The sequence below is a fragment of the Ochotona princeps genome, chromosome 4 (genome assembly GCF_030435755.1).
Source record: "Ochotona princeps isolate mOchPri1 chromosome 4, mOchPri1.hap1, whole genome shotgun sequence".
Classification (NCBI taxonomy): domain Eukaryota; kingdom Metazoa; phylum Chordata; class Mammalia; order Lagomorpha; family Ochotonidae; genus Ochotona; species Ochotona princeps.
In genome coordinates, this window is record NC_080835.1 from 113,385,247 (window position 1) to 113,399,290 (window position 14,044).

The following is a 14,044-nucleotide window of genomic DNA, read 5'->3' on the forward strand; positions in this document are numbered from 1 at the left end:
TGCCAACTTCTGACTTTAATATATTCTTTTCAAGTAAGCATTAATATATGCTTTCCAAGTAAGTTTAAAAGTTTTGTTTAAATATATTACAAAAATCACGGGCCCAGCCGCGTGGCCTAGCGGCTAATATCCTCGCCTTGAACGCCCCGGGACCCCATATGGGTGCCGGTTCTAATCCCGGCAGCTCCACTTCCCATCCAGCTCCCTGCCTGTGTCCTGGGAAAGCAGTCGAGGATGGCCCAAAACCTTGGGACCCTGCACCCGCATGGGAGACCCGGAAGAGGTTCCAGGTTCCTGGCTTTGGATTGGTGCAGCACCGGCCGTTGCGGCTCACTTGGGGAGTGAATCATCGGATGGAAGATCTTCCTCTCTCTCTCCTCTCTGTATATTTGACTTTGTAATAAAAATAAATAAATCTTAAAAATAAATAAATACATTACAAAAATGAAGCATTATTCCAGATATTTTCTACATATACACCTATAAAATACAGCTATGCCTTTCTATAAAAAGTTTCTAAAATGTTCACGGGGAGTGTGTATTAAGAAAAACTGGATGGTGCTCGCTTCGGCAGCACATATACTAAAATTAGAATGGTACAGAGAAGATTAGCATGGCCCCTGCGCAAGGAGGACAAGCAAATTCGTGAAGCGTTCCATATTTTTTAGACACGAAACATTTTTGCTTTCTCCAATTTTATGTTAATGGCGAAAGAATGGAAGCGAATAAAGTTTTACTGAATTTTGAGACACTAAAAAAAAAAAAACTGTGGGTGGATTTCAAACCTTTCGGGTCAGAACAAATTTATGTTTGAATGGGATTGACCATATGGTATTAACAGCTCACTTTTTTTTGGAAAGAGCGATTTTCCATTTGCCGGTTCATTCCCTAGACAGCAACAGCCAGAACTGAGCAGACGACAGGCAGGAGTTAGGAGCTTTGTCAAGGTTTCTGAACGGGTACAAGGGTCCCAAGGACTTGGGCCATCTTCCAAGGCTTTCCCAGGTGCATTAGCATTAGATTTGAAGTGGAGCAGCCAGGACAGGAACCAGCACCCATATGGGATGCTAGCATTGCAGGTGGTAGCTTTTATGCGAAGCCATAATGCAAGTCTCTTCAGCTTACTTTTTTTTTCACATGTGCTTGTGATTTGTGTATGGAAATGAAAGCATTTTCCCTTTGATGGTTTCATTATATTTCATCAGCAAGTAAACTGGTGTCCACTAGGATGAACTGTATTCATGGAATCTCTTGGTCAAAGGTTTTCAAATTCTTGGCACATATTCTAAAACCTATTCTCATAAAAATTACATTAACTTAACCTCCCCACCCTATATTACACGGCTGTTTACTCCCAGCCTTAGTCAAAACTTGAGCAATCGGTCTTCTGTACTTTGACAGTATGGCTGTAGGTCTCAGAAGATACTTGTTCATTCTCCCTGCTTCTATACAGAACGCTGGAAGGTTTTTTTTTTGTTTTTTTGTTTTTTTTTTCAGAATTTTGTTTTCCAAATGGCACTCTAGAGTAATCTGAAGACTGCCAACTTCCTGCCCAACACAACCAGGGATGGCATTTCTCATCCTGGTAATGACTTTACCCATCACACACAGAGCTGAGCAGCCGTGTCCCCTCCTGCCATCAATGCCTCTTACCTGATCTACCCCTCGTGGAGATCTCACATGTCAGCCGCTTGAAATATTCTGGAAGGTCGGCATAGTCATTTCCATAGGAGATGACTTTAATCCCTTTATCTAACATATTTTCTCGAAGCTTCTTGAACTCATCAACATCTCCTCTTCTAACCAGCATGAAATGTTCGAGGTCCGATTTATGCTTGACAGCCTCCAGGAAAAGGGCCTGGAATGTGGTGTCATCCACAGTCCAGCCACAACCCAAGAAAAGAAATGACTTGTTTTCGTAGAGTTTCTGAATCTCTCTCTTGAAGGAAAAGAAAGAACTTATTAATGACACTATGAACATACACAGATGTGTCTGAAGTAGCAGGTTCATACTGACATCTGGTAGACAGTGAGGGCCAAGTTTTAAGAGCAGATAACGTTCTATGATGGAGCCTGAGCTCCTCTTACTACTCTAACTTGATACGGGCTGGTCCATAGACTGTACCTTTTCTTGGCATTCCACTTGGGTGCAGGTCCCAAGGCTTTGGGCCATCCTCGACTGTTTTCCCAGGCCACAAGCGGGGAGCGTGTGGGGAAACGGGGCATCCAGGGCATGAACTAATGCCCATGTGGGATCCCAGAGCATTCAAGGTGAGGATTTTAGCTACTGAGTACCGCCCTGGGCCCAGGAGTGATTTTTTTTTTTTTTTTTTTTTAATTTTCGAATGGGGTTAGCTGATGGACCCAGGAATGGCAAAATGTCAGGGGAAAAACATGGAAGAAAGCATCTGAGGCTTTAGAAAATACTGTCTTTTCTTGCCCCCTTTTATTTTGTGGCATCGTGTGTAGATCTGTGACCCAGTCCTGCTAACAGCCAACACATAGGTCTCTGAGGGTTGGGGACCAGTGAATTCCCCTACATACCCACTGGTGAGGAAGTGCTTCTGGCTGGAATACAGTAATTATCAACAAGTTCAAAACTTATATCCATCCCAAATTGAGTTATCAAAAAGGAGGTAGCCTCCATCTCATCCCTCTGGCTGAATCCCTGCCCTCCATTTTTGTCCAATGACCAAGTAATGTGAATTAGTGTGGCTAATTTAGTATAAGACTGCTGCTACTTACACAGAAATCTGTTTACAATATGTGCTGTCAGAGTGATCGGTTTGCAAAAAGCTGCCTAAATTATTTTTGGTGCAGAGAGGGATATTAATAAACCAAGCGAAGGAGGAGGCTAGTAATGTATTTCTTGCATGTGAGGATGCTGCCAGCAGTGGCGTGCCAGCAGCTTGTTTGCAACTGAGCACAGATAAAGATTCCATGGGTGACACCTACAGACTGTGGCGTGTCCCAGGGCAGTGCACGTGCCAGGGCCTGAGAAGCACATGCCACAATGTCTGTCCTTCCGGTTACGATCATGAGGAAAGTAAACCCCCTGCAGGACCTGTGCACCTCCAGGGGCCTCTCAGGCAGGATGGCAGCACTCACCATAACTTCAGTGTTCCTAAGGACGTTCTGATACCCAGCTGGATGAAGGACGATGCCACTGGGGTTGGTGTAGACGCCATGGATGTGCAACACGCTCAGCTTCCGCTTCTCCTGCGCCCACTCCAGGACCTGCACAACATACACACAGCTTATCCAACTGACAGGGAGAGCCCTGCTTCAGGTCACAGTGTCCCCACGAAGCTGTCTGAGGACAAGGCAGCTGACGTAACTTTCCTTTCCGCACAGTCACGGCCTAAGGTTCCATTTCAGGTGTGAGTATCAGAAAGGCTGACAGCATTCTTGCTGATAACTCTTTGAAAGCAATAATCAAAGTATTAAAATTAACAAACTTTCCAGAAAGAAGTAGCAGGGGCACTTGCACTGGTGGAATAAACAGGGAACTGAGAATGGTTGTTTTAGGGATGGCCCCCAGAAATCACGCCTCCCTGAATCCAGGCCCCTGAGCTGTCACTTGTCACGGTGTTTCCAGGCTGGCTGCTGATGGCCAATGGGGCACGAGCAAATGACCCAGCAGCAACTTCAGAAGTGCTGGTCTGATGAGCCTGCTATTGTTTCTGGAACCCAGCCTAGGCCAGACTGCTGCAGACATGGCCCAGATACCTGACACCGAGGAAGAGCACACAGCCCCACTCTCGTCAGAAGATGAGTTCAGCCATGAGAGTGAGCCACGAAACCAGGAGTGCCCAGTGGGTGGCTGAGCCAGCGCCCATTGCTGATTCATTTTACCCAGGGAACATGAGGTATTTACTGTTCTAAGTCATGAAACTTCAGGGTGGTTCCCCAAACAACAATAGGACAGCAACAGAAGAAGCACTTTAGTCATCTCTGAGGAACTCTGGAGCCATCTACAAGTCGCCATCACTTGGGTGGCAGTTACAACAGCCACCTGCACATGAGTCTGCCTTTAAAAGGACTTGATTGTTACCATGTTATCACATTTTGGGAGATATGAATATGGATTAGGAAACAGCCCAGAAGCATGGAGATTTGGAATCGTATTACTAGGCACCATTTCTACCACTCAATAGCTTCATTCATGCGACTTCAATATTGTCTCGTTGTTAAAACCACAAAGCAAATCTCAAGGCTAAAGTCAAGACCGACAGAGCCCTCACCTGAAAGGACCCTGGCAGCTTCTGATACCCACGACCACTTTGCTGTGATCTTTGGTGATTATACTAGAAACTGCAAGGAAGTTGCACAAGATACCAAGCTTTAAATTATTTAACTTCATCGTTCACTAATTTAAAAACTACTAAGCACCTACTACATGTCAGGTGCTGAGTCACAAGTCTGAAAGGTTGACATGGTCCAAATGAAGTTTTTTAATCCTACGGAACAAACACAAAAATAAATAGAAGAAATAGACTAAGTAAAAACTACAAGCTACAAGGCCAGCATGGTGGCACAGCCAGCTAATCCTCTGTCTGCAAGTGCTAGTGTCCCATGTGGGCACTGGTTTGTGTCCTGGCTGCTCTACTTCTGATCTTGCAGCCTGGTAAAGCACACGCCTTCCAGAGAAACCCAGCCTTCAAGGCACCATTTCTCTAATTTCCACTCCCTTTGAAAATTTGATCCTAGATCAGCAGAACCACAAGAGCCCCCCGCTGCGCCTGCCCCTTCTGTCTTGGCAGAGGCAAGAGGAGCAATGAATGCCTGTGGCCTGATCCCTTATCCCAGCTTGGATCAGCTGGACTCCAAGACCAACACAAAGGCACATTCCCAAGGGAAACAAAATAGGAAATGAAAATTACAAAACTGGAGAAGGACAAAAGAGGCCTTAAGCACTCAGATATGTTAGACTGAAATACTTAACTCAATATATGACAGATGGGGAAAAGAAAAGAAAGTTGGCCCAAGTTTCCTGGCATGTTAACCTCCACCTAGCAATGACCTGGCCTGGAAGTTCTTCCTCTAAAACAGCTACCACCCATTTACAGTAGACAATGAATCCCGGGGTGAGAACTCTATTATAGCACCTACTATTAGAGACCTCCGCTTCAAATTACTTCCTCTACACTGCCTTTCAAACTGGGCCAAAGCTCAGAGTGAGACACTTTTCTAAACACCAAAAAGCACTCAAGACAAACAATCTTCCTTTTAAATGGCACATAATTACCAACATCTCAAATAGGAAATGGCTCTCCTAATGAAGACACAAGCCTCTAGCCTATAGAAAATCTGACTACTCTGTACATTCTACCTTTTTCTCATCTGTAAGGTCGAGGGATTCAAGCTGTTTTCCTTGATCTGCTGCATACAGTTCCAGGAGATTATCAAAATTTGTAGTTAACACCAGGGCTCCATTTTCCATCAAGTGCAGAACTGACTGAAGGAGCTGCTTCCCGGAATCTTCCATCTTCGACTCCAGGTCGTCAAACACTTCATATAAACAGTCCTTGAAGAATGTAGATCGAACATTACTGGTACGCTGGGAGGGAAGTGAAAGAGGAAAGTTAATTCCATGGTATCTTGGCAGGTAATTTGTTTTCAATACACTTAAGATAGGGCTAAAATCCTTCTTTTTTCCCCCAACAATTTATTTATTTTATCGGAAAGGAAGATTTCTAGGGAGAAGGAGAGACCGAAAGATCTTCCATTCATTAGTCCACTTCCCACATGACAGCAACGGCCAGCGCAGAGCTGATCTGGAAGCAAGGAGCCAGGAGCTTCTTCTGGAGCCTCCCATGCGGATGCAGGGTCCCAAGGCTTTGAGCTGTCCTCAACTGCTTTCTCAGGCCACAAGCAGGGAGCTGGATGGGAAGCGGAGAAACTGGGATACAAACTAGTGCCCATATGGGGTCCTGGAGCATGCAGGTGAGGATTTAGCTATTAGGCTATTGTACCATAGGACTAAAATATTCTTTAGTGGTGCTGTAATAGGGAAAACTGGAAGACACATGCCATGAGCTGAACACAATGCCTAGCATGTAATTATGGTTAAAAGAAAAAAAAATCCCCTTGGGCCTGATACAGGTAGCCTAGTAACTAAATCCTTGCCTTACAAGCACAAAGATCCCATATGGACGTCGGTTCTAATCCTGGCAGCTCTGCTTCCCATCCAGCTCCCTGCTTGTGGTCTGGGAAAGCAGTCGAGAACGACAGATCAAAGCCTTGGGACCCTGCACCCGCGTGGGAGACCCAGAAGAGATTCCTGGTTTTGGACTGGCTCAGCTCTGGCCATCGCAGCCACCTGGGAACCAGTACGTGGAAGATCTTTCTCTTTATATCTCTTTCTCCCTGTAAATCTTTCAATAAAAATAAATTTTGGGCCTGGCGTGATAGTGTAGCGGTTAAAGTCCTCGCCTTGAATGTACCGGGATCCCATTTGGCACCGGTTCTAATCCTGGCAGCTCCACTTCCCAGCCAGCTCCCTGCTTGTGGCCTGTGAAAAGCAGTCGAGGACGTCCCAAAGCTTTGGTACCCTGCACTCGTGTGGGAGACCCAGAAGAAGCTCCTGGCTCCTGGCTTCGGATTGGCTCAGCTCCAGCTGTTGCAGCCTCTTGGAGAGTGAATCAATGGACGGAAGATCTTCCCCTTTGTCTCTCCTCCTCTCTGTATATCTGCCTTTCCAATGAAAATAAATAAATCTTTTATATATATATATTTATTATATTTTTGACAACCTTTACATAGTATATTGTTTCCTCCATGTATCTGAGGTAAAGAGGGATATTAAGGGAGAAGCCCTACCCAATTTCCCATCCACCCCAAGTCCCGGATGTGGGGCATGCTCTGATATTCTTGCTCAAGAGGTTTTGATAGTTCACCAGTTATGAATTGCTGCCAGTCTCGCCACTCCAAGCATGATGAGATTGTTGAAGAATAAATAATAAACAAATAAGTCTCCTTTACATCTCCTCCATCTTAAATATCTGAACGTGCTCTGATGTCTCTTTCTCTAATGCATTTCATACAACTGCTTATGGATTTAGGAAAAAAAAATGTGAATTCCTCCTTGTTTCATCCTGGCCCAAATCAATATTCTGTTCCAAATTTGCTATGAAGAGTATCTTGTGTGTATGTGTGTGCACATCTGTGTATATGGTCACCAGAAAAAATTTCGTAAATCTTGTCAATGTAAACGTGACTTTTGCAATAGTTAAAAAATACCAAACACTCATCACTCTGAACAGATCTCCCATTTCCCAGTTAATATTTAAATAACTGCTCTTCCAGGTTCATTCTCACATTCGAGTACAGTTACGTGTGCTCGTGTTTTGATGGATGACAGCCAACGCACACATGATGGTTTCCTAAGATTCGTGTACGCTCGTTCTATGTTCACAGGACAACAAAATCACCTAGTGACACATTTCTCAGACTAGGTCCCTGCTGTTAAGTGGTGCCTGACTGCATCCCTGAGGAATGCTGAGGAAATAACTGTACTAACCTCAGACAGGAAGCTAGCTTTATGACATAAATGACAAAGAATTTGAAATGGGAAAGTAACCATGCAATGTAATGTAATGAGTATCTGCTTCCAGACACATCATTCCATTAGATAAAAGCAGAGCAAGAATCAGTCACCACAGGCACTGCTATTTCCCAGGGAAGCTACAAATAATTGCTCGTAGCTGTCAGGGAGTGGATTTTTAGCTCCTTCTGCTTTCCTTCAGATTGGACCCTGCTGTCCCCACTGCCATAGCATTTATATATACATTTTTTTCCTAATTATTTTTATTGAAAGGCAGCACTAGAAGAAGAGGGAAAAACAGACTGATCTTCCATCTGATGGCTCACTCCCCAAATGACTACAATGGCCATGGCTGGGCTAGACTAAAGCCAGGAGCTTCATCCAGGCTTCCCATGTGGGTACCAGCCCAAGGACTTGGGCCATCACCTACTGTTTACTTGGCACTTTAACAGAAGAGCTGGATGGAAAGTGGAGTCACTGGGACTTGAACTGATTCTCATATGGGATGCCAGTGCTGAAGACTATGCCTTAGCTTGCTGTGCCTCAGTGCCGGCCCCCAAATGGCATCGTTGTAATAGTGCAATGCTCATATGAAGATCTACTTCCGTGGAACCAATTAAGCAGCTTTAGAAAACATGGTTCAATGTGTCATACTCTTTCTCTGATTTGTCAAGGTAATAAAAAAAAATCACCAGTTACTTAATCACACTTATAAAATAAAATAACTGTGTTCACAAAAGAGCCGGTAGAACACAGAGGGTTTTGGAAAGCGTACTTCTACCCTGTTGTGCAGGGCTCAGGGAGCCCTCTCCCATGCTGTACCCGCAGTGAGAAGACAGGCCTCCCGCTGCCAGTGGCTGCAAAGAATCTTTAAGGGCTGGCACCTTGATGACTTCCACCTGTGGCGCCAGCATCCCCTTGGGCACCAGTTCATATCCTGGTTATGCCACTTCCAATCTGGCTTCCTACACACCACTTCAAGGGCAAACAAATGAAACGACACACACAACGTGATCAGCGCGCCATCACATGGCAGCAGAATCCTGGAGTAAACCAAATACCATACAGAGCAGTGTAATATTGCCAAGTGCCCACACAAAGGGACCATCCAAAAGTTCATAGAAATGCGTACTATGAAAATCTACTGTAGTACCCCCACCAAAAAACAAAAACAAACTCCTACCAACTTGCTCTAACAAATCCAAACAGAATTTATTTTGAGGAACTAAGACATTTAAAAAGGCTGACTATCATTCCCAACATGAATTCGGTTAACATCGAGGCAAGAAGTTAAGGTACAATGAAGCCTGGGTGGAAGAGTGGTCAGTTACTGACACATTACATGAAGTTCCCACAGAAACCAGCAGTTCACAAGCTAAAGCTGAGCTAACTTGCTGCTCAGTTGATGCCACAACTGACACAACCAGGTCAGCTTCACACAATAGAGATTTCCAATGGAATTTTAACAGAAAGTGGAAAAGATAGAGATCTTCCATCTGATGGCTCACTCGCCAAATGGCTGCTAAAAGCCAGGGCTGGTCCAGGGTGAAGCTGGAAGCCTAGAACTCCAGCTGGGTCTTCCACATGAGCCATCCTCCACTGTTTTCCCAGATATATTAACACAGCGGGATTGGAAGTAGAACTGCTGGGACCCAAACTAGTGCTTCAATATGGGAAGCTGGCATTATAAGCAATGGCTTAATCCATGATGCCACAACACCAGCCATCTGTCCCCTCCCCCCATGGAAGTTTTATATATGATTCTGAAATACACTGTTGTGAAAAACTGTCAGCCATGGCTTTCCAATATGATTCTGATGACAAAACAAAGTTTTTGTCAAAGCAATAGCTATCCAGACTAGAAGTGGTTTGGTCAAAGCAGAAACAGATCAGTCAAGAGCGTAGGTCACAGCAACAGCTTTTTGGGATGTTGAAGGAATTCTGTTTGTTGACCTTCTGGAAGAACAGTAATATTCATGACTGGCACAATGGCTCAATTGGCTAAACCTTCCTTTGCATGCTCCAGGGTCCCATAGAGATGCTGATGTGTGTCCCAGCTGCACCACTTCCTTTCTAGCTCCCTGCTTGTGGCCTGGGAAAGCAGTAGAAGATGACCCAAAACCTTGGAACTCTGTATCCATGAGGGAAATCTGGAAGAAGCTTGTGGCTTTGGATCAGCTCAGTGCCAGCCGTTGCAACCATTGGGGAAAGAACCAACAGACAGGGGCCCGGTTTGGTGGCCTAGTGGCTAAAGTCCTCTCCTTGAACGTGCCCAGGATCCCATATGGGCGCCGGTTTTAATCCCGGCAGCTCCACTTCCCAGCCAGCTCCCTGCTTGTGGCCTGTGAAAGCAGTCCAGGACGCCCAAGGCCTTGGGTTCCTGTACCCGTGTGGAAGACCCAGAGGAAGTTCCTGGCTCCTGTCTTTTGATCGGCACAGTACCGGCCGTTGCAGTCATTTGGGGAGTGTGAATCATTGGACGGAAGATCTTCCTCTCTGTCTTTCCTCCTCTCTGTATATCTGACTTTGCAATAAAAATAAATAAATATTAACAAAAAAAAAACCCCAGCAGACAGAGGGTCTTTCTCTGCTCCTCTCTCCTCTCTGTAAATCTGCTTTTTCCAAATCAATAATAATTATATATATACATATATATATATAAATGAATCCTAAAAAACAAAATAGTAACATTCACTTAATAAGATAATGCTCTGAGAAAATCAGCAAAAGGTTTAGCAGAAAATGCCTGGGAAAGTTTCTCCAAGGAGTCCTCCATCATGCAATGCTCCTGTTCGCTCCTCTCACCAAGCAAGGGCAGTTTTACCAGCGATCTGATGGGAATCACTAGGCACTCACCTTAGTCCTGATTGGCTCCTTTGATTTCTTTTTGTCTGGTAATTTACAAAAACCTTAAAGGACATGTATATCCCTAACCTCTCATTTAATAATGTAAAAATGATGGCATCAATATAGCTAAATTCCAGTATCCTCGGTTTTTCTAGGTTGGACTAAATGGCTGGTATCACTGCTTACAAAAGTGCCTTGAACTTGATGGGAGTTTACTTTGAGAAATAATGTTTAAACTTTTTGTCATTTAATTTCATTTTCCCACAACCCTTTTGAAGACCCCTTGTATTCTTCTTTGTTGTTGTTTTGTTTCCACATTATTATTTTTTTCTGTATGGGGTAAGTGGGAAGACAAAGGGAGAAGACACACCCAGCGTCTCACCCATCCCAGATCCCCATGTGGGGCATGCTCCAAGTAGTTTTGATAGTTTAACAGTTCTGAATTGCTGCCAATTTTTACTGGAAAGACAAACAGACGGGAGAGACAGAAAGATCTTCCGTCCGATGATTCAATCCCCAAGCGGCCTCAATGGCTGGAGTTGTGCTGATCCGAAGCCAGGAGTGTCCTCCTGATCTCCCACACGGGTGCAGGAACCCAAGGCTTTGGGTCATCCTTCACTGCTTTCCCAGACCACAAGCAGGGAGCTGGATGGGAAGTGGGGCTGCTGGGATTAGAACCAGCGCCCATATGGGATCCCGGCGTGTTCAAGGCGAGGACTTTAGCTGTTAGGCCACAGAGTCGAGCCCACCCCTTGCATTCTAATACCAGTTCAGTTATTATGCACAGACAAAAAGGCCTGGGTAAACAATCAAGTAATCATAGTGTGGAATATATTTTCTAGTTTCTAAGACAAGGTGCACAAATGATTAAACCCTTGGGGGGGGGACCCTAGAAATAAATTCGGACTCCCTTATTCTGGTCAAACATCTTTTACTTCTATTTTTCCAGGTTATTAAATCTTCTATGTCAACACAGCAAGGAAGGAAACGGACTTTCATAGCTGACTTCAGATTTCAAATAAAGCTTTTTCTGTTTCTTTAAAACATGTCCCTATAACTAAATTTCCCACCAGTAGCTTCCTACAAGAAAAGACAAAGGAATGAAAACACAAACGGGGTTCAACAGTCAAAAGGAAATGTCAAACTCCCACACAACTTCAAATGACATTCCTACCCTGTCCCCCCATTTTAAACAGGAAGCTCTATCTATTGCTGTTTCACTCCCTTCAACTCTTTAGTTTTTTTAGTCCCAGGTAGTGTGAAAACAACACACACATCCTCTTTTTCTCCAATGGTATAACTACTGCTTTTATACATTTACTATGCACCAGTTACCCACTATTTATATCACCGATTCCTCTCAAAACTCCATGAGATAAGGCCCAGCACCACAGCGTAATGGTTAAGGTCCTCATCTTGAACGTGCCCAGGATTCCATATGGGCACCGGTTCTAATCCTAGCGGCTCCACTTCCCATCCAGCTCCCTGCTTGTGGTCTGGGAAAGCAGTGGAGGACGGCCCAAAGCCTTGGGACCCTGCATCCGCATGGGAGACCCGGAAAGAAGTTCTGGCTCCTGGCTCCTGGTTTTGGATCGGCAAAGCACTGGCCATTGTGGCCACTTGAGGGAGTGAATCATCGGATGGAAAATCTTCCTCTCTGTCTCTCCTCCTCTCTGTGCATCTGCCTTTCCAATAAAAATAAACAAATCTTAAAAAAAAAAAAAAAACCCAACCAACCAAACAAAAAAACCTCCATGAGATAATATCCCAGTTTTACAGATACAAAATCAGATTTAGGAAAGCTAAGCAACCTGTCCTGGTTCCTAACGGCTGTTCAGGTAACTATATATTATTGCTTGACTGACTTCCTCTGTAGATCCACCATTTCACATTCTTATACATTCAGGAAGTTTCAGTTTTTCTCACATCCCTGCCAATACCAGATAAGCAACTCCCTGAGAATGAATATTCTTCCTGTGGACACTAAATCTATAGCAGATCTATGACCTAAAAACATTTTTCTGTTATTTTGTGGGCCATCTTTTTTTTTAAGATTTATTTATTTTTATTGGAAAGATATACAGAGAGGAGGAGAGACAGAGAGGAAGATCTTCCGTCCGATGATTCACTCCCCAAGCGGCCTCAACAGCTGGAGCTGAGCCAATCCAAAGCCAGGAACGTCTTCCTGATCTCCCACACGGGTGCCGGGTCCCAAGGCTTTGGGTCATCCTTCACAGCTTTCCCAGACCACGAGCAGGGAGCTGGATGGGAAGTGGAGCTGCCTTAGAATCGGCAACTGTATGGGATCCTGGGCGTGTCCAAGGCTAGGACTTTAACCACTAAGTTATTGTGCCTTGCCCTGTGGGCCATCTTCTCAATGGCAACAATTAAAGCAAAAAGTTTCAGATTCTGATAACAAACAAAGTTATCAACTTCTACTTTGTTCTTTAGGTTTCTATTTTTTTATCCAAGCATGCCTTTCCTTGCTATCTTGTTACTGTTGCTCTGAGGTAAGTTTTGAAATCATAACATGTAACTTCTCCTTGGCTGTTTTTCCACAATGTCTTGGTTATTCTGTGTCCTTTGTAATTCCCTGAGTTTTTTTTAAAAAGATGTATTTATTTTATTGGAAAGGAGATGCACAGAGAGGCGGAGAGACAGAGAGGAAGATCTTCAGTCCAATGATTAACTCCCCAAGTGGCCACAATGGCCAGTACTGTGCCAATCTGAAGCCAGGAGCCAGGAACTTCTTTCCGGGTCTCCCATGCGGATGCAGGGTCCCAAGGCTTTGGGCCGTCCTCTACTGCTTTCCCAGGCCACAGGCAGGGAGCTGGATGGAAAATGGAGCTGCTGGAATTAAAACCGGTGCCCATATGGAATTCTGAGCACGTTCAAGGCGAGGACTTTAACCATTACGCTATCTTGCCAGGCCCAATTCCCTATGAATTTTTATACCAGCCTGTCAATGACCACAAACATCACCAGGGATACTGATTCCAATTTTAGCTATGATATTTAAGTCTTTGATCCATTTTTTAGTTAATTTCTGGTGAATGGTATTAAATGGAGATTACACAATTCCTATAAAGCCCATTAGTCATTTTTATAGTTCTAAGTTAGTAACATTTTATGGCTATTAAATTGGAAATGCAAAGAGGATGTAAAAAAAAAACCACAAGGCTCTGGGATGCTACTTGGTACAGTGGGTAAGATGCTGTATTCCACAGCAGATAACATGGGTTCTGGTCCCGACTTTGTTTTCAAATTTAAGTTTTCTGCTAATGTGCACCTGGGCAGGCAGCAGGTATAGTTCAAATTCTGGTGTCCCTGCTACCCATTTTCCATGTGGGAAACTGACTGCACTGTAGGCTCTACACTTCACCCTGGCTTGTTCTGGCTGCTGTGAGCATTTAGGGAATGAGCCAGCAGATGCAGGATTTCTCGCTAACTTTCAAATAAATATGTTCTAACCGCAAAATACTTAAAAACACAGAAAACCCACAAGGCTCTGCAATGACACATAAATCAACAGAACTTTCCTTTATGTTGATGTCTTTTAGGCTCTTATTGGTACTTCCTTCTACAACCTTAAGGATCTGGGGAAACTTTTTCAGGTTATTTTGGCAAAGATTTTATTTTTATTGGAAAGGG

General features: G+C 44.2%; 1 protein-coding gene and 1 non-coding gene across 6 annotated transcripts in view; one reads left to right on the top strand and one right to left on the bottom strand.

The window, feature by feature from the left end:
* The window catches only part of FAM118B (family with sequence similarity 118 member B), a 47,788-nt gene that overhangs the window by 2,551 nt on the left and 31,193 nt on the right, over positions 1 to 14,044 (bottom strand). For all 5 annotated transcript variants that reach the window (XM_058664128.1, XM_012929260.2, XM_058664127.1 and 2 more), the window contains 3 exons: positions 5,333 to 5,560; positions 3,109 to 3,237; positions 1,654 to 1,939 (listed from right to left, as the gene is read on the bottom strand). In XM_058664128.1, coding sequence (XP_058520111.1) covers positions 1,654 to 1,939; positions 3,109 to 3,237; positions 5,333 to 5,560 — 643 coding nt within the window. The remainder of the gene's footprint in view (positions 1 to 1,653; positions 1,940 to 3,108; positions 3,238 to 5,332; positions 5,561 to 14,044) is intronic.
* On the top strand, positions 559 to 665 carry LOC118759546 (U6 spliceosomal RNA). The gene has a single exon (XR_004996249.2). It is a non-coding gene; the product is annotated as a U6 spliceosomal RNA (small nuclear RNA).